The sequence below is a fragment of the Salvia splendens genome, chromosome 2, assembly GCF_004379255.2.
Source record: "Salvia splendens isolate huo1 chromosome 2, SspV2, whole genome shotgun sequence".
NCBI lineage: Eukaryota > Viridiplantae > Streptophyta > Magnoliopsida > Lamiales > Lamiaceae > Salvia > Salvia splendens.
This window is the reverse complement of record NC_056033.1, coordinates 4,472,957-4,496,969: the sequence shown is the minus strand read 5'-3', so window position 1 is coordinate 4,496,969 and position 24,013 is coordinate 4,472,957. Positions and strand designations below refer to the sequence as shown.

The following is a 24,013-nucleotide window of genomic DNA, read 5'->3' as shown; positions in this document are numbered from 1 at the left end:
TAATATATTAAATTGGTGTCAAGCTAAATATTCATACTTTTCAGAGATTGATAGAGTAACATTTAAATTTTAATTATTAATTTATATTTATTAAATGTGTCAATTATATTCCACATGTCTAGGATTTCTGTATTAAGCTTACTCTCTCTAATCTTATAAAATAAATTCAAAACATAAAACAAAAGTGTAATATTTTTGTTTTGGGACAAATAAAAAAAGCAAAAATATCTTTTGAGACTAAAAGAATAATTAAAAAGTACTCTTACTATTTACTATATCTAAGTCTCCACCTTCAAAACTATTGAAACTCATTAAATTTTATAAATTGGTCCATTTATTTTAAAATTTTACTCCGCTATTTAGTTATTTAAGAGGTTGTTTAGTTAGTAAAATTATATCTCTAATTAAATATGTATTGTGTTTTAGTTTATAAGATAAAATTTCATAATTTAATCTTAAATAGATAATAATTAATTATAGTCTCATCCAATTAAAATAATTTTATAATAAATTATGATAGGATAACATGACAAACAAGGGATAGCTAAGCATTTAACATCTACTACTATAATTGAGCAAATAACCGATTGCTGATAGACTGCAACTGCAACCTTGTTAACGATTGCTCGCACTTCAATGCTCTGCTACCAATATACTACTAGGGCAGTTTAAATTGAATTGAAATGAAATTTATTAGTGAAAATGTACAAAAAAAGGAGAGAAAAAGAGGTGGTGAATTGTGATCAGCAACAGTGCGTAACGGCGCCATTGCCGCGCCGTCCGGCTTCTGTCTTAGTGTGAAAACGAAGCAAATGAGATGATGGACAATTTCTGGCCCACCTTTGACCGCCACGTGTCTGCATTACACCCCAATTCTGACACATTATTTACAGTCCAACACTGCATACACTCTCCATCCACATACCTATATTTAGCAAATCAAATACGTATAAATAGGGAAAATACCATTTATATTCAATGTTTTAATATTTTACACTTGTAAATTAACCGTATATATACAAACGCAAAAGAGTTCGTCCCGATTTTAGGAGGGCATTATTGCAAAAGGGTTGCAACATTAATGTAGTACTCCTAGTATTGTAAATTTGTAATTGCAATAAAAACTTGTGTCCACAATTATAAACTTACATTATAAGTATTGTGACAATAAAATGGGTTTTATTTGATGGATAGAATAGATAAGATTACATTAAGATTGTGGAATAATAATAATAATAATAATAACTAATCAATTTAATAATATGGTGCATGACAAAATTAATTTATAAATTATAATATGTGAGATTGAATTCGACTTTAAAAAAAGATTAGAATGGCACGCTCAATTGTCAACCACCAACAATTAAATTCATTGAGGAGCACACAAACACGAGTAATTTCCAAGTCATTAATCTAGGAATTGGCAAGGCCTTGACGTTTTCTGCAAGAAAAAAAAAGAAATATTATTTATAGAGATTTATGTCGCATTTTTTAGGCAACAATGCTTATACTTCAGTTTCCAGCATTGGAAGTACATATATACAATTATTCGACCTCACTAAATAAATATTTAGCCGTTTGACTTATGTAACACAGATTATCTTCCCTAGGCTTTGCATATAATATAGTACAAATAAAATGAAACTAAAAAACTATGTATGTATCCTTACATAATTGTCATTTAATAATTATCAACAGTGGAGAAAAAACAGTATGATACGATCATGGGAGTCGTGCATCAAACATTTCAGCCGCAGCGGGATTCCAAGGGTACTCGACCTATTGAAATGACGTCTAAACGATCTTCAAAGGCCACCATTGTGTTCATCTTCGAAAGAGGGTCGCGTGAGTATATTGCACGCCTCGATCGGAGTCCGGTGGAGAGAGTTATGGCCAATTTACAAAAGCCGTGCAGAAGAGATAGCGAGTCCAGAGAAAACACCCGACCGGGTGTTTTCATACTGAGCACAATTGGAGTCCTGGAGGTTCACCCGGCCGGGTGAATTAACTTCGCGAAAACACCCGACCTGGTGATTTTACTGTTTTAGACGATTTTCACTTATTTTGGGCTCTTTTCTTGGGTTTCCAACCCTAGCTATAAATATCATTTGTGAGACATTTATTTGCAGACTTTGATGAATGATATTTTGAAGACTCCTTTGATTGCATCTCCTTTGTGAGATTTTTATCCAAATTCCTACATGTAGGTTGCTTGGTTTATGTTCATTAGACTAGATCAAGTATAAGTATGCATTTATGGTGTGTAGTCATAAATGTGGAGCCAATGGAGTATTTGCTTTGGGTGAAAGTAACCTTGGGTTGCCCACATCTTCTCGTGGGAGGTCATAGGTCCCCAAAGAGGATTCCTCCTTCATCACACTTTCTTCTCATCCCTTTTCTCTCCATCCAAATCTATTTTGAGTCTAGTTTTTTAGGCTAGGCTCTTTATTTTTATCTTTAAAAATTAAAAATTGAAATCAAACACTATTTTAGGTATTTCTTGGGCACATGGAAGGATTCCCTCACAAGAAACCTTATCACAGTAGTAATTTAAAATTCAAAAATAAAGTTGTAAAACATTAAATATTCGCTAAATATAGCATTCCAGTACCACTTTTGATTTCCAGCACTTGTTAAATTATTTTGAGTGCTTAACGATGAGAATGTGGGCCATATAAATCTTCGTTAAACTTAAGCCCATATTTAGTAGAAGGAGAGCCTAATTGCCAAAGCCCAACCCAAAAATAATGATTTTTACTACTACGTGCTCCAACTTTTGGGCATATATATACATAAATTCCATAATTCATTTTATATAGTTTGATATATCACTTTTCAATGTTTAAAATTATAGCTAGAACTTTGATGATAGTTTTTATAATCTCGAATTTTATATCCGAATTGAATTTGTTTCTTCCCTTAATATAAAAGTACTCCTCTAACTAAATTTAGTTCTCCAGTATAAAATCCTAAAGGAAGTAATCAATTTCGTACTAGCCATTTTTCATGACAAAGTAAAAATATGTACTGCAATTTTGCAACATGAAAAATTGGGTGTAAAATTTTAACCTTTTTTGTAAATTTATAAAATACTACTCCCTCTGTCCAACAATAATTGTCTTATTTCGATCCATCCCACAATAATTGTCACACTTTATTTTTATCATAAATGGTAAGTAGGTCTCACATTCCACTAACTCACTTCACTCATATTTTATTATAAAACTAATATAGAAAAGTAGGTCTCACGTTCCATAAATTTTTTCAACTAATTTTTCTTTATATTTCTTAAAATCCGTGGGAGGGAAAGAGTACTACAATTATATACTAGATTTCAACTAAAATTTGTGTAGGGTTGTTTGTCCAATGGCTATGAGATGTCTAAAGAAATATTGTGCAACTAGACTTTAGGTTTAGGGGGAAAAATAATGAGCAATCACTTCAACTTTGATTGCTACTTTTTGCCATATGACACTACTTTTTACAGATTTCAACTATTCCTTTCCTAATTTATACACATCTCGAACAGTAGATGATGTTACCTTTGAATTAAACAAATTTTATACTGATATCTTGTAATTCAATTATATACCATACGTTGGACTATTTTTTACAGAGTCGGCAGCCTTTGTCAAATACTCCTATAACAAGTAGTAGTACTAAGATATGGAGTATTCAATAGTGTTGCCCTTTTTTTATATGAGTAAATAATTCGTTAAATTGTTATAACTTATTATTACCGAGAGCATTAGCAATGGGGCGCCCTGCGCGCCCTATGCATCGCCACGTCATCTTTTTTTATCCTCATACTCTTCCACCTACATTGGAACGCCCTATAGGTTTTACTATTATTTAGTTAATTAATTTAAATGTTTTCAAAATATATAATGCAAACTAATTAAAAAAACGCAACGATTAAATAAAAACCGGCGAAGACTGCATTGATTAAACAAAAGTTACACGATTCAAGTTGGCTAATCTACGAAATTCCCAACTTCCGGCTCAGCTCATCGATCAACCCCCGGAGGTATTCAGCTTTGGCGGGGTCCGTACACTTCTCGAGGGCCTTGTGTGTCTGCAACAACGTCCGCGCCATCGAGGCTGTTGCCAACTCCACATACGCGGCGGCCATCGGGATCGGGACCGGGATCGGCGGCGGTCGAGGATGATGTCGCCGTCGCCGTCGCCTTCCCCTTGTTCTTCGCAGCCTTGACGACTATGGGCCGCCGGGAGGACATCAGTGTGCCGGAACTCTCATCCACTGCGTACGTTTCGAGAGTGGAATCGTGAAATGAAATGTTACAAATGAAGATGGGGTAGGGGGTATTTAAATTTTTTTTTCGAATTTAGCATTAAAAAGAAATAAAAAATGAGTGTCATCGGGCGCGCGCCATCGTCCGCGTCGCCCGATGGGGCGGACCCGATGGCTTATCGGGAGCGCTTCTACCTCGGACGAAGCATAGGGCGTCGCATCGTCCGGGCACCCACAATGGTGCTCGATGGCGCGCCCGAGGATGATAGCACGCATCGGGCTCGCCTTCGGGCGCTCCAATGTGGATTCTCTGAGTTCGTGAGAACTCATAAAAAATCAAGAATTTCATGATGAATTATATTTGTACGTTTGAATCAAAAGACTGAAACAATAATTGACTTATTTTGTCTTATGATTAATCCATAAAATAACAATGACCATTTGATTAGGAAATGAAAATGAAGAGGTGGGCCCAACTGAGTAGCCCACGTGTGGTTGGGGATAAAATTTCAACCTCGATATTGGTGGTGGGCTTGACTTGGACTAAACACATTCAGCCGCATTTAATTCGTTATGACCGCAGCCCATCAAATCCATTTATCTCAAGATATAGGGTAAATTGTTCCTATTAAAATTAGTTTTAAATTTTAGATAAAGAGAATAATTAAAATAAGAGATTAAAATAAGATGGATAAGTGAAAGGGGAATAAAGAACAAACTAAATGAATTGATTCTTGCGAGAGAAAAAAGAAGAAAAATAAGTCGATTACAATGGAATCGAAAAAATATTACTCCAAGCAGGGAATCGGAGAGTATAAAATATTCAAATTGTTTTAATCTGAAGTGATTTTATTCAATTTCGACCATATACATTGAAATGACCAATGATTTTTGTGGGTCCTAACTCCTAATCAGTTTTTTCTTTGGTGTATCGGAAGAGAAACTGAGCATTTAGCGCCTGTTTTGTGAAAAGTTATTTCAATTCTAACATAAATCATAAAGTATTTGCACTACAAAAGATGTTTACCGTGGTGCTCGGAAAAAGGGGAAAATTGCTCAGTAAAACGGGATATACCGAGCACTTTCCAAATACTTTAGGTGGTCGTCATTTGCTTCGTCGGTATATTTATGCTTCTACTTTCCGAGCACTTGTAGGTGAATCTAATTAACCTCTATATCTATCATAATCGATCTTAATTAATTATATGATGTGAAATTTATTTATCTATGGTAATTCAAATATATATTTAATCTAAAAAACAATAGTGTAATATACTAACAAAATTTATATCTAATACTCCCTCCCTCTTACAATAATTGTCACTATTTTCTATTTCGGTCCGTCTCACAATAATTGTCACACTTCATTTTTATCATAAATGGTAAATAGGTCTCACATTCCATTAACTTACTTCACTCACATATTTTTATAAAACTAATATAAAAAATGGGTCTCAAATTCCACTAACTTTTTCAACCAATTTTTCTTTACATTTATTAAAACTCGTGCTCACAATAAGAGTAATAATTATTATGGGACAATAGACGGTAGTAATATTTGTAAAATATGTATGTGTACTCATACATTAGCCACTAGTCATATCATCTCCAACTCAACTTCAATTGCGATTGAATTGTTCAACGTGAAAAAGACTAATAATGATAAAATAACTTGTACTACTATAATTGCTTTTCGATTTTAAACTTTATGGACATCTCAAAATTCGCCAAAACTAAGTTGTTGCATACACCTAAACTTTGCTCTCTATTCTTGTAGTAGTAATCTAATTGAAGTTATTATATAGAAATAATTAAATTGTCAGCCAATGAATTTCAACTTATTTGACACATTGCTATGACGAACCATGGATCTCTTAATTAACCACAAAACCCTACAATCATTATTGGACAAAAAGAGCAACTATCATTTGCCAACACCAATCCATAACCTCGGTTATAGTAAAACTACTTGTCTGTCAATTCAATCATGCGTAACATTCATAATCATATTTATTTGAACTTATTAAATTTCATTTCCAAAAAACAAAATAAATGACTAATTATGAAATCAAGAATTTGATATAAATTGCGTTTATATATATGAGTTTTGTATAAGTCTGAAAATAAGCAAAATCAGAAATAGAAGCGTAGGTGGCTAGGGTTTTCAGTGAGTAAACGCTCTGTGAATACTTCTCTTTCTCTCTGTAGTCGTGTGTGTGTGTGTGAGAGAGAGAGAGAGAGGAGAGAGATTGATGGAAATGACAGAAGAAAAGACTTGGGAGTAGTGGGAGAGACGATGGGATGTCTGTCTCGCACGTGGGAAGTAGAGAGAGATGATGCAGATGCAGTTGCAGTGGGTACCTGCGGCGGTTGAAAGAAATGCTATGACCTTGATTGCGTTGTTTTGCTTCACGCATCGCATTACATATTTTTCATATTACTATACGCATATTTTCATTCTCATTTCTGCACTTTGCTGTATCTATACCTTTTACCCATGCACTACCACTGAGTTAAATCAATATAGAACCTTATTTTGATTATGAAATCAAACATTTTCACCATAATTTCTCAGAACTGCACAATGTAATACTACTAGTTCATTTCTATTTAAATCCAACTCCATATTAATATGAATTAAGTATTTCACTATTAATTTGAGATAAAATGTTATACTATGGTATGCTTAATTTAGTCACTCTCAACTTCACATTATATATATTTTTTTTCAGAAATAAATTGATTATGGAAAAATGGCTCATTAAATCACGACAACAACAACAACAAAAACCGTTAATGATATTTTTAATACAATTAAGGATGTTAAATATACCACCAACGCTTTAAAAAACATCTTTATTGTTGATGTCCTAACTAAAATTAGAGGATGCAAATGGAAGCGTTCCAAAATAGCAAAAGATGAAGTTATTTGTCCTTAATTTAAGGACGTTTTTCCATCGTGTTATAAATTGTTGTTATTTTTTAAAACTTTCCAATGCAAGTAATTGCGTCTTGTCCATAAATATAAGTACTAGGAGTATTTTGTAGTGAATATTTAAGTTGATCTATACTGATAACAATTTATATGTGAAGATCTGACTGAAATCTTGACTATACTTTTGCTCCTTTTTTTGCTGCAATTAAACACTAACAATTTGAGATTAAAGCTACCCTTGTTGTACGTACAATCAACTGACTCACCACCTAATACAAAATCTTGATAAACTATTTAGCTAGTAGGAGTACCAGTACTATATATGTACATATATACTATGTGTGAGCACTGAGCACACACACATAACATCAAAGCAAAAAACCCTTCTTCAATTCTCATCATAAAAAAAAAGAAGTAGAGTATATCTTCATCTCAGCCATTGAACAATCATTAAATTAAAAGGAGTAGTCCTATTAAACGATGAGCTGCGTGGTTGAGGGAGGTGGTGGGCCCTGTGGCGCGTGCAAGTTCCTTCGACGCAAGTGCGTAAAAGGGTGCGTATTTGCACCGTATTTCGATTCGGATCAAGGCGCGGCCCACTTCGCCGCCGTGCACAGGGTGTTCGGGGCTAGCAACGCCTCCAAATTGCTGCTGCGAATTCCGCCGCACTGCCGCCTCGACGCCGTCGTCACGCTCTGTTACGAGGCCCTCGCTAGGGTTAGGGATCCCGTTTACGGCTGCGTCGCCCACATCTTCACTCTTCAGCAGCAGGTATTTTATTTCTATATAGTATATACCTACTGTCTATTTTTCTCAATATTATTTTCATCTCATAATTTGAAATATAATCTTGTACTACTTCACCTTGTTATAGTGAAGTACTAATTCTTTTTCACATATGATAATCATGATATGAAAATAGGACCTGAAACCATCATGTTTTATTTAAACAAAATATGTTAATAGTATCAATTAGTACTACCATATTCATATTCCTTTCTTTATTTTTTTCCTTTCCGTTAATTAATGTGGATCTTATAAATTTTAATTTAATATTTGGTAGTCTTTGGAGCAAAGATCTCATTTAAATGTGGATGAGTACTAGGTTTTAGGAGTTGTCTGAACATACTGCTATTATAAATAAAGAAAATAACATTTTTTTTAGATAGATAAAAAAATTTGTGATGATTTCGGAAGAATTTGTTTTAGGGCAAAGATCTTTTACTCTCTCCCAAACCCAACCCACTTTTGGACTTAAGTTGCATTAAATGAGCTTTGGATTTTCAGCTGGGTTATGGATTCAATATGGGCGTGGCCTAAATTTAATTGGATGAACGTTTCAAACCTCCAATACTACCATCTACCCTCTATACTAATCACTAACCAAAAAGTACTATATCAATAAATATGTACCAGCATCACAAGAATGACAAATATTTATCACATTTCCCACAATAAATTAGAGTCGACAAAGGACCATTTTGTATGTGAAGAAAACATAAAATTCATGATTTGATATTCATTATTTTGTTTGATATCGATCAAAATTTTACCAAAACTAATCTAATATGTGGTGCATTTAGGTAGTGAATCTCCAAGCCGAATTGGCGCACACTCAAGCTCGCATCTCGACACTTCAGCACACTCCACCGTCGCTGCCACTTCCAGTGCTTAATTCCTCCATGGTCGAGACTTCGCCCTCGTCGTTGGGGATGGTGAGTTTTTGCAGCTCATCAGTTGATCAAGAAGTTGAAGATGATGGTGACCTCCAATCACTAGCTCGAGAATACGTTTCAAGATACTTCCCAGGAGTTAGATTTATGCCTCCAACTCCACACTAATTGGGTCACCTTTTTTTGTTATCTTAGTATCTAGCTAGCTTCATCTCTTATTTTCTTGCATGACTCCTTTTGAGTAGTTACGAGAAAGAAATTATGGGAAGAATGTTTATTCAGTAATGCCAATCATAGTAGTATTATAAGGTGAGAAAGACATAATTGTGGAGGAGCAATCAAGAAGTGGATCATGGTACAAATTCTACAAAACAATAGTAAAATAATCTAATATATACTACTAGTAGCGTACAAAAATAAAGCTGGCTAGATTCATAGGGTTTAATTATATTGTGAAATTTCTCACTTCCTTTTTAAAATAACATTGCAAAAATTGAATAAAATGAGGAATACTAATCCATAAATTTCTAGAGAAATGGAATCGACAATTTTCTTGCCATGTTGGCCTCAGAGCTCAACATAGACTTCTATAAACCAAAACCAAAACCAAAACTAAAACCAAATTAAAGTGCGATTATTTTTTTGAGATAAGAGCATCCACGTCCGTGCTCTTGCCAACGAGCACGGATGTGGGCCCGGACCCACTTTTACTCCCGCTCTTAGGCAAGAGCACAACACCCACATCCGTGCTCTTCCGCAAGGACAAGCTCAAGGGTCCCACCATTCTATTATTCAATTTAAATAAACACATTTCCGCAATATTAAAATGCATTAAAATTACCCGGAATAATATTACAAAATATAAAAAAAAAACTAAAAAATTACATAATTAAAATCCTAAAAATTAAAAATTACATAATTAAAATCCTAAAAATTGAGATTGAGAGAGTTGTTTGGTATAGTGTCATTTTTTGTGTTTGAAATGAGAGTATTTATAGATGAAAGTATGAATTTTGGGGTAAAAATAATGAAAAAATAAATTAAAAGTGTGGAAAAAATGGATATATTTTATTAGGAAGTGGGAAAAATATTTTTTTTATTAAATCTGAATTTTCTGATTTTTTCAATTTTTTAAAAAAAATAATAATAAAAAATGATAAACCAACGAGTCAATCAGAGCATGCCACGTCGACTCCTCGTGCTCTATGCATAGAGCAGCGCCCTGCCGTCGGCAAGAGCACAGCGACGGACCTGCTTGTTCTTGCCGACGGCAAGAGCACATCCGTCGGTAAGGACACCGATGTGGATGCTCTAAAAAGTCATCGCAAAATTTGATTGAATTTTGTTTAATTTAATTAGGTTTGAAAATAAAATATTAAATTATTCAATTTTTTTCATTTACTTTGTTAATGTATAAATAATTTTTTTGTTAATTACCAAAATGATATTATTTAATTAAAATAAAAAAGAAATAAAAAATACGTATTTTAGTGAAATAGCCAAATTCAATTTGAACATCACAAACACATCGTTTTGTATATAAATATATAATTAAGAAAAATAAAATTTTTATAATGGAGTACTACTAGTTTGGTCAATTTGTCACGTCAAAACTTCTCCACCGATTCCTTTTGTCCTCATTTCCAATAAATGTTTTTCAACTATAATTCACCTTCTACTTTACCAAAAGTGAAAAGCTTTTTGACCATAGATGTGATAAGCAAAATAAAAACAAGTAGTAATATAGTAGTAATAAATAAAATAATAACTTTAAATTTAATTTATATATACACATTCTTATTTGATAGCACTGCACTCTCTTATTCTTATCCATAATATGGAGTAGCTTATCAAAAAAAGGACAAAAAACATTAATGCCTCACCTCATAATCACCAACATTAATAACTCTGTCCTAATCACTCCTTTGACCTTATTCTTGTCCCAAACGTTAAGTAGATGACTCTGTCCTAATCACTCTTCATTTGTTTTGAATGTTTCAGAAACGAATAACAAGAAAAAATAATCTAAACACCAAATATGATAACTTCTCAAAGGAAAGTAAAGACTAAAACATTAGTAAAATTGAGCAAACAGCCATGCAATGCTCGGAAATTAATTTATTTTATAGAGTATTAGTTTAAATTTTAAAAATCAAGTAATATATATGTCAGAAAATAATATAAATAGGTATGTGTGCAACAACAATTTAGCCTTATACAAAATAATGAAAAAAAATAAGTACATTCACAAATAATATGACACACTATACCGAGATTATCAAATTGATAATTTTGTACTATTCATTTAACTTTTTACAATTCAATTATTACCACCAAAACATCCATATAATAATTTAGCTTCGTACAAAATAATACAGTAACAAATTGTTTAAATTGAGAAATAATACAACTCACTGCCATTATTTGATAAAAATCCTAAAATTAAATAAAAGTACTATGTATTATCAATTATTGAAAGTTTAGATTTATTATAAAACAATATTTACATAGACATATAAAAGTAAATTTATAAATACAATAATTGTCAATTAATAAAATAGAGAAATATAAATTATAATTTAATTTAATTATTTGTTTAATACAATAAATCACATAACAACCGTAACATTAAATGTAATTTTTAAATAGTACATGATTACAATAATCTAATTCCATTCTTGATTCCGTTTTCTAATCTACAGCCCTCAGATCCTATGATCACTACAGCAAGCAGCAAAGAGCCAGTTCCTGAAAGACCCTGGACAGTGGCAACCTGTGACAAAAAAAAATATAATTTTCGTACAGTTATGAATCACAGACTTGTGGAGTAAAAAATTATGTACCTCTTTGTTGTCTCCCCTTTCCAGAATAAGATTTTCTGCCTACAAATGTTTTTATGAGAAATAACATTTAGTAATTTCTCAACAAATAAAATATGCTAGGCGATCATTGTATCTCAGAAATAAAGTAGTTGTTGTACAAACACATACAAGAGAGGATGAAGCAACTTACGGCTGTAGATCTTCAATCCGATAGGCAGCAGGTTAAGCTTCATTTCATGAGTATCTGCTCTGAACGCTTCAGAAACTCCAAGAATGGGATCTGGAGGAGCCATTGTTACTTCACTGAACTTGGAAACCTCAACAGCAACGGCCATGCTTGTCCTAGTGAAAGACTGAAAGACGACACAAGTAAAATGAGAGAACTATTTATATCTCTATAAGGCAACCCGCAACGCGTTACGCGGGTGGCACGAGTCCCGTCCCTCCGTGACCAGACGGGCGCGGGACGCGTTGCAGCGTCCCGTTCCGTCACCATCCCGCAGGATCCCCCGTCACGCCGAGACGCCGCGCGAGACGCTCTGGGGCCATGCGTGACGCCCACTCGCCGGCCCGCGAGTTGGTTTCGTCACGCTAACGCAATAATTCATTTTTTTAAATTCGAATTTAATAAAAAAAAATTAAAAATCGAAAACGGTAATATTACCGTTTTCGACCGTTTTCCTTTTTTATTTATTTTTTATTTTTTTACTCTATGAATACTCCTATTTCATCCTCATTTCACACACCAACACACATCTAATCCTCTCAAATCATCTCTCTTACCTCTCCAATTTTCATCTGAAATTATCTATTTTATTCTTCCCCCAAATTTAATCGATCTAATGGATCCATACGAGCAAATGCGTTGAATAATGGAAGAATCACTTGAAGAAGATCGACGCCGGGAGGCGGAGGAAGAAATTATGTTTTGTATTTTTAAATTTTTTTAGGATTTTTAATTATGTTTTGTTTTATTGTTTTAAGAATGTAATGTTGTAATTTTATTTTATTTAATGAAATGTGTTTTTATTAATTGAATTTGTTGGAAATAAAAATAAAAAATGAAAATGAATTTAGAGCATCAAATTATACATAGTTGAATAATCTGACGTAAATTTAGAGTATCAAATTATACAGAGTTAAATTATGTCTTTTTTTATTTATTTTGCCACGAATTTAATTATGTATTATTTTTAAGTTGTAATTTTATTTTATTTAATGAAGTGTGTTTTTATTAATTGAATTTGTTGAAAATAAAAATAAAAAATGAAATTAAATGAATAGTAATTTAAGGTATGATTAAGGGACGGATAAAAGACGGAGGGTTGCAGGTTCCGTCCCTTAGTTAAGAGATGGAGTAAAAAAGTACAGTGAGACCCATGAATAGTCATTTAAGGGACAGATAAGTGACAGCGTTGCGAATGGCCTAATAAACTCAATTAAGCAACTATTTCAAGCCTTTAAATGACATATTTATATGCTAAATAACCCTTGTAAAACATCTCACCTCTCACTCACTCCACCTAATGGAATGGGAGTTACAAAAGAGGTGAAGAGGCAAAGACTCCCCATGACCCACTCATGATTTTTTTTTATTAATATTACAAAATTTTCATAATGCCAATATTGTGAATATTCCCAAAACTCCCCTTTTATTTATGGTATAGATCAGTGGCTTAATTAGTAATTAATGCTAGTTTTCATGGTATTTCTGCTTGATCATCTCAGCTAAAACATCTGAGTGAAAAGGACACAAGGCTAGGCAGGTCAGCTGCAAGAACCAGAAAAGTTAGACAAATTGCTACTCCTTTGGTCCCCATACATCATTTAATAATGCCTTCTTCTCCTTTAAATGCAAAATATTAATTCTAAATTCAAAAAGAAGCTTTCACATTTTTCCATTAATAAAGATTACTTACTTTACCTCCATTATTTCCACTGGATTAATTAATTTTGCTCTCCTAGATCTTGAATTTCTGAGCCTGACTCGACTTAATCACATTAGCTTTTGTTTCTTGATTTGTGGGCTTTAGTCAAAATTCGTTCTTGCTCGAGAAGAGAAGCGGAAATAACAAGAAATTAGTTTCAGTTTTCTTGAAAACTGTAATTAGCTGTAAGTTGAGCTTGGAGCTGAGGGGTAGTAGTAATAGTTTACTGTGTAAAAGTGTGTGTGTAATTTCTCCTATTTCCTTTTTTTTCAATTTTTATGCGAAATTCTTGATTTAATGAGTTTACTTGAGCTGTGAATTTTTGTTCTGTCAATTTTGTTACCTTTGTTTTTTTAGGGTATTTTTACCTTCTGTTTTTTTTTTTGTTTCTGAGTTTTGCATGGCTTGATTTCACTTCCTTATTTTTCTGGTGATTGTGGCAAAAGATTTAATCTTTTTGGATTTGGGATGAGGTTAGAGAAGAAGGTTTCAGGTTTGGTCATTGGAAAAAATGCTGATTGTTTTTGGAATTCTCCGAAGTAGATTTTAGATGTTTCAGATTGTGGGTTGGAATTAAGAAAGCTCATCTTTGGTATTTCCATTTTTAGCATATGGGAAATTATTTAGCCTTACTTGTTCACTAATTTAACATTTCTTGATCAATTATGAATCTTATAACCTTCATGTTGTTAGATTTCATTACTTCTGGTAACTTTTATGAACTCAAGTTTATGTGGTTGAATTTTTTTCAAGGGATGTCAGATTTTTAGCATTAGCATATCGCAGAGAATCTACATTAGAGAGGCTATGGATTCGGATAAAGCAATGGCTTCTGGAGTGACAGTTATCGGGCATGGAGCTCCATCGACATACCATGTAGCTCCAAGGATGGAGAGTTCTGAATTTGGAACTTCTCAAATGACTCCACCAGTGATGAATGTAGCAGGCTCGGAGAGGAAGAAGAGAGGCCGGCCTAGGAAGTATAAGCCTGACGAATCATCAAGCGGAGCTTTTTCTTTGGTGCAGGTATCATCTTCTGCTCCACCTGCTGCTGGCAAGGCCTATGGTGAGGATGTTAAGCCAGGTGCCCTGGCTCGGGCCACCACTTCCGAGAAGAAGCATAAGAGTAAAATTGGAACAGAAAAATTAGGTACTAGTATCGTGTTCTGTTTCTCAGTCAACTGGGGCTTAGATGCATTTTTGTTTGAAACGTTGCTTATGGTGTTCTTGATATATTTCATACATCTATTTAACTAGGTTTGTCAGTCACTTTCCCTCCCTTGGAATATATGAGATTTCAAAATGGAAAATTTTAGTGCCACTTGTTTAATTCAAATGTACCACAATGTTCATTTTGGGTTTATTTGATGCTTTAATCAAGTTGCTTATTTCTTCCTCATATTGTCAGATGACTGGATTGAATGTTCAACCGGGTCAAGTTTTTTACCACATGTGATCACCGTGAATGCTGGCGAGGTACATTTGTCTAGAACTAGAGGAAACTTATGTCGTAGGGTCATTCATTGCCTAACTGATTTGTGGTTACTAGGATATCTCGTTGAAGATAATGGAGTTCTCTCGACAAGGACCGCGAGCTGTGTGCATAATATCTGGCAGTGGGAGAGTGTCAAATGTGACACTTCGACATCCTAATTCCTCTGGTGGAATTTTGACTTATGAGGTAGCATTTTAACTTGTGAAATCTCATCACATTTCATATCAGATTGAATCACAGTGAAAGCAAACTGAAGTATAATGAAAGAATTCTCTGAAGAAATATTATCATTCTTCGCATTGTCGCCAGTACTTGCTCAGCTCGGATAACTATGAATCTCCACTCTCATTTCTCTTTAAGAGCAACCATCGACAATTTCTAGACTTTTACAGTGTTATAGAAGTGAACGTGCCTATATTAATCTATCTGCATCTATTCATCTTATTCAGGCATATATAAAGTATGCTATTTGCTTCCAAGTAGTTGGTCTCATGATCAAGATTGCCATTATCAAGATGTGATTGTCTTTTTCTTCCTCTTTGACTTGGATGGTGAGGTTCGAGGGTTTGTGTGTTTCTTATACATTGCTGCCACAGATTCGTCTCAGCCAGGGCATTACAATACATTCTGATCCATGAACTTCGACACTCACTTCTGTAGTGCTTTGTGTAATGTTTAGCTTCTCTTATTCAAAGTTATTGCACCGAGCTGAACTAGTGGTTGTCAAAGAATCATGTGATGGTCATATACCTACACGTCACGAGAAAAATGACCATTGCACCATATTTGTTAGTTTAAACTCCTTGTTCAGACTGAAACAACACAGGACTCAAATATAAGATCTGGAGCAATTGCTTTGTTTTGACCCGATTCCTGCTCCCTTTCAGTGGTTCAATCTCCCTAGAAAGGCGGCATGCCGTGATCTTTGCTGGAATCGCCACGAGCATTGGCTATTTTAGTGGATAGTGGCTCAACATAGCTAAATTCTACTTTGCCTCTTTTAACCTCAACAGAGATACATATGTGATAATCAGTGTATCTAATAAAACATTTTAGCTGTTAGCATTCATGATTATAGGGCTTCTAACCAAACTATGTGTAAGGTCTAGTTGTGTTACATCATTCATAGCTGCTCTTTGCTTCCATTTTCTCTGATCATAACTCAAAATGTTTCTTCCTATAATTGATTTCTAGGGTCTTTTTGAAATCCTTTCCTTTTCTGGATCCTTCACGCCAACGGAGATGCCAGACAAATACGGAAGATCCGGTATGATGACCATAACCTTGTCTGGAGCTGATGGTCGTGTCGTGGGAGGTTTGGTTTCTGGATTGACAGTTGCTGCCACTCCAGTAAAGGTATACTTCCATTTTATCTCCCTCTTTCCATCATTGCCACTGCTGATTTCTTGAAGGCTACTTATATATTCTCTCTCTCTCTCAGATTGTTGTTGCAAGTTACCTAGTGGGAAGTTCCCTTGAGCTCAAACCTAAGAAGCAGCAGTACACAGTTAATGCATCGGTTCCGGCTGGCGCCCCTTTGTCGAACCAGGACAAGAATATCTCAGGCAACATTCAAGGGCTTAGGCCTAGCTGCTCCAGCTCTGCTGACCACCCCACTGGCTGGGCAGCAATTCAGACTGCAGAAAAGTCGAGGAGTTCCACGGCCGACATCAATATATCACTGCAGGGATAGTCTTAACAATCAAGATGTTTGACTCTTGGTAGCAACTAGTAAACTTATCATTGTCTCCCTCCTTAACAAGTGACCTCCTTGACACACTGCTACATAGCATTGATGCTCTTTTCACCATTCTTGACATGTATTGATGGTTATCGGGGTTGTGCAATGACAGATTTCGTGTTAATTCTCGTGTTTCACTTTTACTAATAAACGTACACGTGGAAATCGCCCGGCTGCACAACATTATAAGTCTAATTACTCAACAATATGCTACTACTTAATTAATTCTTGAGTGACTAAAAAAATTATGTACTGAGATAAGATTCGACTGTCCTCTTTGTAAAGAATTCAACCTTTGACAAACAGCTGCCTTTTTGGTAACTGTCTTATACCTACTCTGTAATATAATCAAACTAATGTAATGATTCCAATATTCATTTAGGCAGAGATTAGTAAGCTATGCAGATCTTTCTTTACTAGTTTGATGATAGTCTCTCTCTATCAGACTGCCATTATAATCAAAGAACTTCAACAACATAATTTCTTGTATTTGTCTGAGTAATATCACAAATAAAAAGTAAAAAAACAAAGACAACCTAACAAACATGGAGAAGCAAAAAGGATGTTAAAATTCTACTACTAACTTTGACTGAAACTTGCAACACATGATGTCACAAAACAGAGCATTTCAACATGTTTGTTTGGAAAGCATTCTAATCTTACAATTATAAGTAAGTAGAAGAAATTACCAATCTCTCAAGAGAGAAAAGAGGAATCTAACGAGAGAAGGCAAACCTACACTCCTTTTTACCTCATACTTTACCATCAACACCTATTTCTTGCTCTTGCTAGAATTTTTCTCTCTCAATCAATATTGGGATCATGTCCATATCTTCATCTCTGTCTTCTGCGTTGCTGCTGCAGCCATACTTGACAGATATAATCCAAACTCAAACTTGATCAGAGATGATGATGATGATGATATCTCTGCATCTTTATCTCTCGATCATGACCGAGACACGATCACAGGCAGCGAGAACGTTGTCAACTACATCGAGGAACATCATGAGTTTAAGTGCAAGAAAACCGATGAGTTTGACGGTGATAGTGATGGGCGTGGGTACGAGGGCGACGACGAAGATGACGGAGAGCATGAAGACGATGGTTTGAGCGACAAGATAGAAGAATTTATAGCTGGGAGGAAGAGGGAATGGAGGGAAGAGATTATCAGAGAAAGGTTCCTGTGCCTTTAAGCCAGCAGATAGTTTTGGATATTCTTGTTTTCCGCACATTCTGTTTTGATGTTTGTGTTTGTAAATTAAGTCTTGGGATTTTTCTATTACATGTCTAAGAGCTTTTTGCATCGTTTATTTTCAAAATTAGGGCATCCACGGCGCCCTAAAGCGAGCCACATCAGCAGTTTTATCCCCCTACCCCCACCTACAATGGGGTGTCCTAGGGTGCGCCATAAGGCGCGCCATATACATTTTATTTTATTTGAATATTTAAATAACAAAAAATTGAAAAAAATTGCATTTCATATATAAAAATTAATACATTATAATACGAATTAAAAAAAATATGCAAACTCAACGACGGCGGTTACAAGCCCACACTTCTTCAATACGAATTAAAAAAATACGCAAACTCAACAAGGTTTAAATAGAAAAAAAAATAAAAAAACGCGTGGCATCGTCAGCCGATCCCACAATGGGGCGCCCGATGGCCTATCGTCCGCGTCCATCGTTCGTCGAGCCCACAATGGCGCGGACGATAGGCCATCGTCCGCGCTTCAACCGCGGATGATGCATCGAGTGTAGGTGTAGGGCGCGGACGATAGCGGACACCCATAATGGGGCGGACGATGGCACCTACGGACGATGGCACGCATCGGGCATGCCATCGGATGTCCCATTGTGGATGCCCTTATGCTTATGTTATAGCATGAACTTTGATTTAACCCCATTATTTTAGTTGCATTGACAAATAAGGCACACACTAAGGGGAAATAACTGAAAAAAAAAGCTGCAATTGCTGGAATATAAATTTAAGGCACATGAGATACTAAATCTGCAGCTCTTCTGCTTTATGCTAAAACAACAGAAAGCCACTGACACAAACAGGAAAAAACTACGAGCCAACAGATGCAAAATACTGCTAAAATCAAGTCGAGAGAATTCGATGAGGAGATGCAAATCGAAAACACAATACTAATTCTTGAATAGTTCCAAGCAGTGCTCCTGGTCCAGGTTCCGGCTCCAGAACTTCTTGTAATACTCAGCATATGTGAAATCTGTGTAGACGGCTTGATCATCTCCTGTTGTCAGTTCCTTTGGAGCACTTATGTTGGCTGAGTCACACGGGCAGAGGAACGAAGCAACCGACAGTCTAGCTCTATTTGCATTTACAACAGCTCGGTGCCAAACACTTCTATACTTCCCATTGCTGAAAGCCTACACACAGAAATGAGTTGCACAGATTGAAAATGAGACAGACTAATCCACCATATAAAAAGATCGAACAATTTTGAGCATGTTTTGATTATGTATGTAAGTCGATCTAAGGCATTAATCAAACTGTCAAGGTAAACGTCCCGTTTAGGGATTTTACACTACAATGTGTATCTAATTTATTCACGACTCCACCCTTGCTTTGGAGGCATAGTTCTTCTTATGTTCATTGCAGATGTAAGGTCAAGCTAATAATCTCATAAAATTGTGATGTCACCAATCGAATGGCTAGCAGAAGGTTGAGCAGCATTGTAACGATTCAATGAACTTTCTTGCAACTTGTATAAACCATTTCACAAGCAAGGCCGGATGTCAAGTAGTTGTTAGCAGAGCCTTTCGAGGCGTTAAGAAAGTCAGAAGCACGAAGAGCTCGAAATGTGAAGTTCGAATTGACATTTTTATACAACTATCTCAGCAATATCTCGAACATGCTAAGATTTGAGCCATAATGCAGTTTCTTCGTGTGAGGGAATTCTTCCACCTATAATGAAATTTCGGGTTTACCTGGATTTGGTCACCAAGATTAATGACGAAGGCATCGGGCTGGGGTTTTATTGCTAACCATTTACCATCCTTAAGAACTTGAAGGCCAGCCACTTGCAGATCTTGGAGCAGAATGGTGAGAGCGTTCGGATCCGTATGTGCTGGTAGTCCGTACGTGAGATCAGGTTCGGGGCAAGCAGGATAATAGTTGATGGCCATATGTTGCCCTTGTTCTCCCAGTACATCCTTTAGATTGTCTTTCTGCAAGCCTAGGCTCTCAGATATGGCTTCTTGCAATCTGAACCCGAGTGCTCGAACTTCTATGCAATACGCGCTTACAATATCCCTACAAATACAAATATAGAATCATCACTTTCAATTCTTGCAATAGTACATAATATGATAAGGAATTTGGCTTACCTGAAAGACGAGGGGTTAGAAGGCCATTCAGGCGCATATTTCTCCAAGGGATAACAATGGAGCCGGAGATAGTCCCTCCAATTGTGAATGGTCTCCTTCCTCACGTTGAAACTCGTTGACAGTCGCATGGTCTTGGTAGGGTCGTCCGAGTACAACTTCATCTTCTCCTCCACAGATAAACTGAAGAATTCGTGAGCCACCTTCACCATACTATCCGCTAATTCTTTCGGTACACCATGATTGATCACCTATACATCAATTTTGTAAAATAAATATACACTCCGTATTGTGCAAAAGTTTGGCGATTTAGACATGTGGACTTGTAGTTCAGTTGAATATTATTAGAAAACCTGAAAGAAACCGTATTCTCGACATGCATCACCGATCTGTTTCACTAACAGGCCACGATCTTTACAACCCAAATCGATGACGGGAACATCATTGCACTCCAAAACTTCAGATAGTCTTGGTCTATCAGATTCAGGGCGGATGTAGCTACTAGGGAGTCTTGAGAACACGACTCCACTAATGACCTTTGTTTCCATGGCACCGAGCTTTACTATGGTTGAAAAAGCTCTAGATAACTGTCGAAAAACGGCCCCAGTTTGAGGGTTAGGAAGCTTACAGAGAGAGCAAGGTGGATAAGAGCCAGATTGAGGACTGGATCTTTCAGAAATTCCTTTTATATTCACAGATTGATGCTGAGTGCCTGAACAATTTAAAGGTACATGATCAAATTTAGCTATTCAGTTTCTTTTCTGCCAAATGATAAATCAATAACAATTCAAAAAAGTATTGAAGTCAGTTCTTATATCTTAGACCATTTTCTCTTATCAATACAAACAATAAAGAAACTGTCACTGCAGAAAAGCAGCCATGTATCATTAACATTAATTTGCAAAATGAGTCCAATTAGGCATATTTGCTTAATAATGAAAATCCAACATTCAACTGTTTTTCAAAATGTGTAACTAAGAAGTACCGATAGTCACTATAACACACCCACCAAAAAAAATGAAATGCATATAATGCTCTAAGGTGTGGTGTATCAAGGCAAGGCAGAATGAGATCCCATTTATTTAAAAATGAAATGCATGCGCCCAAACACAAGAAAACAAAACAAGCACAATCATTGTTTGTCAATTTACATATTCACATCACATGCTGCCCAGTACATGGCTCATATTGAAAACATGTCAAGAGCCATTTCTGACAGAGCTGGAAGATGCTGGAAACAATGGTGGGAGAAAGGTGTAATAAATGGAATAAACTCACACTTCAAGATTCTGACCAAATTCACCTTGTGTCAGGTAAGGTCATTGCGGTAACAAACACAACAAATAGAGATGTTGAATTCACTCATCAAATTCTGAGTTAGTATTGATTAGTACTTATCTATTAACAAGACTTTATTTACTTCTATATGCTTCTTGCAAGGTCACTACTCCAAACAAATTTGCAGCTCCCTCAAAATAAGAGTTTGTCAAGTTTCACACTGTATTCACAAAATAGTACAAAACTATGGATTGCCTTTCTGTTATTTTAATCTCATGTTAGTTGAAGAAGGCATGTAAAACTTCTGGGTTTTTTTCATAGATTTAGCCCAGAATTTGAAAAAAAACACCATTTTCAACCGAGATACAAATATTCCAATATCCTAAAAAAAGCAAGATATCAGTTCATGCAATGCTACCTTAAATATGAAGTGGGCCCAAAATTGGAATAAACTGCAAAGACTCGATTATTAAGTACTCAAAAAAGCCTTAAAACTTTTTCAGTTAATTACTGTATTCTACTATTCTTGTATTCTATACCAATCCACAATAAAGCTATCAGTCGTCACCAATCCAAGTTTCAGACATGCAACACAAGAGAAAAATAACAAAAACAATAGTAAAGAATGGTAAATATTGAAAAAATGAGGAGGGAAGAGAAAGAATGGCACCTCAAGCACTGTCTTCCACTTCCAATGAGCAACTCAAGCTTCACCTTCATTTCACAAGTAAAAAGGATGGCGATGCCTTGGAGTTTAAATAAACGGAATTAGTAAGTTTTCTATTTTAAAAATAATGGGAAAAATAAATAAATTACTGTACTACTATTAAATAGTGGTGGCAGATGAAGTGCGATTGCAGGCAATTTTACCGTCGATAGATGCCACCGGAGCCCAGCTAACGTCAACACGGGGAAACACGATGACGTCATACTTACAAGTCACGTGTAAATGCTGCTATACTCCAGTTGCGGCGGCGCCGGCGCGTGCTTCCCAACCCCAAAACTAAATGGATAATTTGGATTTTATACACCTTATATTTTGGCACAAATTAGAAGGAAAATATTGTTCCGTTTTTTTTTTGTCTTAAAAAATCAAACATTTTTATTAAATAAAAACATTTATTTTACTAGTTAAATAAGTAGTCAAAGAGAAACGAAGTTGATTCCCAATTTGATATCCGATTAATTGGCTAGATTTATTAATTACAATTAGTTCTATTGGCTGCAAAATGAAAGGAGTTCATGTTGAAATTGGTGAAATTGATTATGAAGCACAGTTTAATCGACAAAATATTTCTCTTTTAGAATTTCATCTAATAAATTGATAGATTTAAGTTATACAGTATTGAATTGGAAAATATCCAGTTCTTCTGTTTAATAAATGGATTATTGAATTGGAAAATATCCAGTTCTGTTTTTCTACACATGCAGTTGTCGTTTGATTATTATAAGTCATTATTTCATTGTAAGATTATTTTAGGTGAAATGAAGTAACTATATCTTTTATTATCATACAATTATTTCTTTAAAATTATATTATAAGATTTAATTTCATAAACTAAACATAATGAGTATTTAATCATAAAATATAATTTACAAATCGAACGGGTCCGTATACAACAAATAGTAGCTATTATATTGAATTGGATAATATCCACTAAATTGTAAATTATCCACTTTTTGTGCTTTTCCTATACATGCAAAGAATGTAGATAAGAACGATGATAAAGCTCATCGTCTAGACTCTGGATTGAGGATGAATTGAAGCATGTATTACTCGATCATGTGCTCCCACTACTATTACTATCTATATATCTACTAATCAATTATTTATTTATTTATTTATTTATTATCATTATCGTAATTATTATGATCTCTTTTTCCCTTGAATCGAAGTGAGAAGAAAATACGACGTGTGTGGTTTAATGATAGAAAAGTTATTGATTAAAGTTACAATCTCAAATTTGAGTCTATTATGAAGCGATATTTTTTATCTATTTACTCATAAAAATTGTTTATTGTTATTGAATACTTATAGAACATATTCTCGAACCATAGAAATAATAAAATTAAGTTTGAATTAAAGACGGAGAGAATATAAAATACTAATCTCCTCCGTTAACCGTTAGTGTGGGAACGTATTTTAATAGAGGTAAAGAATAGTGGAATGAAAAAGTTAGTGAAAATGTCTCACTTATTTATATTATTTTATAATAGAATGTGATTGAAGTGAGTTAGTGGAATATGAGACTTACTTACCCTTTATAATAAAGATGAAAGTGACATGACGGACCGAGAATGTGACTCTTATTGTCGGACAGATTTAATAAAATTCTCCGAATTTGATGTACATATCTTTACAGGAAAAAATGAGTAATTTTATATTTAAAAAACTTTGTACATTAAACAGAGAGATAAGGATAAATCTAATGTGTGGCAAAATGTTCTTGACTTGGCGGAAGGGATTGCGAAGACCTAGACTTTGCATGATATAGAGTTAATAATTGAATATTTTTTAATTTTAGTGATTTTATTAATT

At 34.8% G+C, this 24,013-nt stretch overlaps 3 protein-coding genes and 1 long non-coding RNA gene across 6 annotated transcripts; 2 read left to right on the top strand and 2 right to left on the bottom strand.

Annotated features, from left to right (window-relative positions):
- Positions 1-7,567: 7,567 nt before the first annotated feature.
- Positions 7,568-9,143, top strand: LOC121771941 (LOB domain-containing protein 19-like). Its single transcript, XM_042168847.1, has 2 exons — positions 7,568-7,958; positions 8,771-9,143. Exons 1-2 carry the CDS (start codon positions 7,668-7,670, stop codon positions 9,026-9,028), a joined length of 549 nt encoding a protein of 182 aa, XP_042024781.1. The 5' UTR covers positions 7,568-7,667; the 3' UTR covers positions 9,029-9,143.
- A 2,401-nt stretch (positions 9,144-11,544) lies between these two features.
- Positions 11,545-11,969, bottom strand: LOC121792774. The gene is made up of 3 exons (XR_006048943.1): positions 11,873-11,969; positions 11,704-11,742; positions 11,545-11,633 (listed from the first exon to the last, which is right to left on the bottom strand). It is a non-coding gene; the product is annotated as an uncharacterized LOC121792774 (long non-coding RNA).
- A 1,543-nt stretch (positions 11,970-13,512) lies between these two features.
- Positions 13,513-16,970, top strand: LOC121784703 (AT-hook motif nuclear-localized protein 1-like). Of its 3 annotated transcripts, none has more exons than XM_042182929.1 (6): positions 13,513-13,848; positions 14,373-14,760; positions 15,019-15,086; positions 15,160-15,291; positions 16,300-16,461; positions 16,547-16,970. In XM_042182929.1, exons 2-6 carry the CDS (start codon positions 14,418-14,420, stop codon positions 16,796-16,798), a joined length of 957 nt encoding a protein of 318 aa, XP_042038863.1. In that variant the 5' UTR covers positions 13,513-13,848; positions 14,373-14,417; the 3' UTR covers positions 16,799-16,970. The 3 variants fall into 3 exon arrangements, with proteins under 3 accessions (XP_042038863.1, XP_042038858.1, XP_042038851.1); XM_042182924.1 differs by having other exon boundaries at positions 13,514-13,795; XM_042182917.1 differs by having other exon boundaries at positions 13,514-13,795; positions 14,364-14,760.
- Positions 16,971-18,795: 1,825 nt separating this feature from the next.
- LOC121784697 (protein DOWNY MILDEW RESISTANCE 6-like) lies at positions 18,796-22,526 on the bottom strand. Its single transcript, XM_042182905.1, has 6 exons — positions 22,345-22,526; positions 22,145-22,220; positions 20,550-20,908; positions 20,200-20,447; positions 19,801-20,125; positions 18,796-19,239 (listed from the first exon to the last, which is right to left on the bottom strand). Exons 3-6 carry the CDS (start codon positions 20,742-20,744, stop codon positions 18,997-18,999), a joined length of 1,011 nt encoding a protein of 336 aa, XP_042038839.1. The 5' UTR covers positions 20,745-20,908; positions 22,145-22,220; positions 22,345-22,526; the 3' UTR covers positions 18,796-18,996.
- Between the last annotated feature and the right edge of the window lie 1,487 nt (positions 22,527-24,013).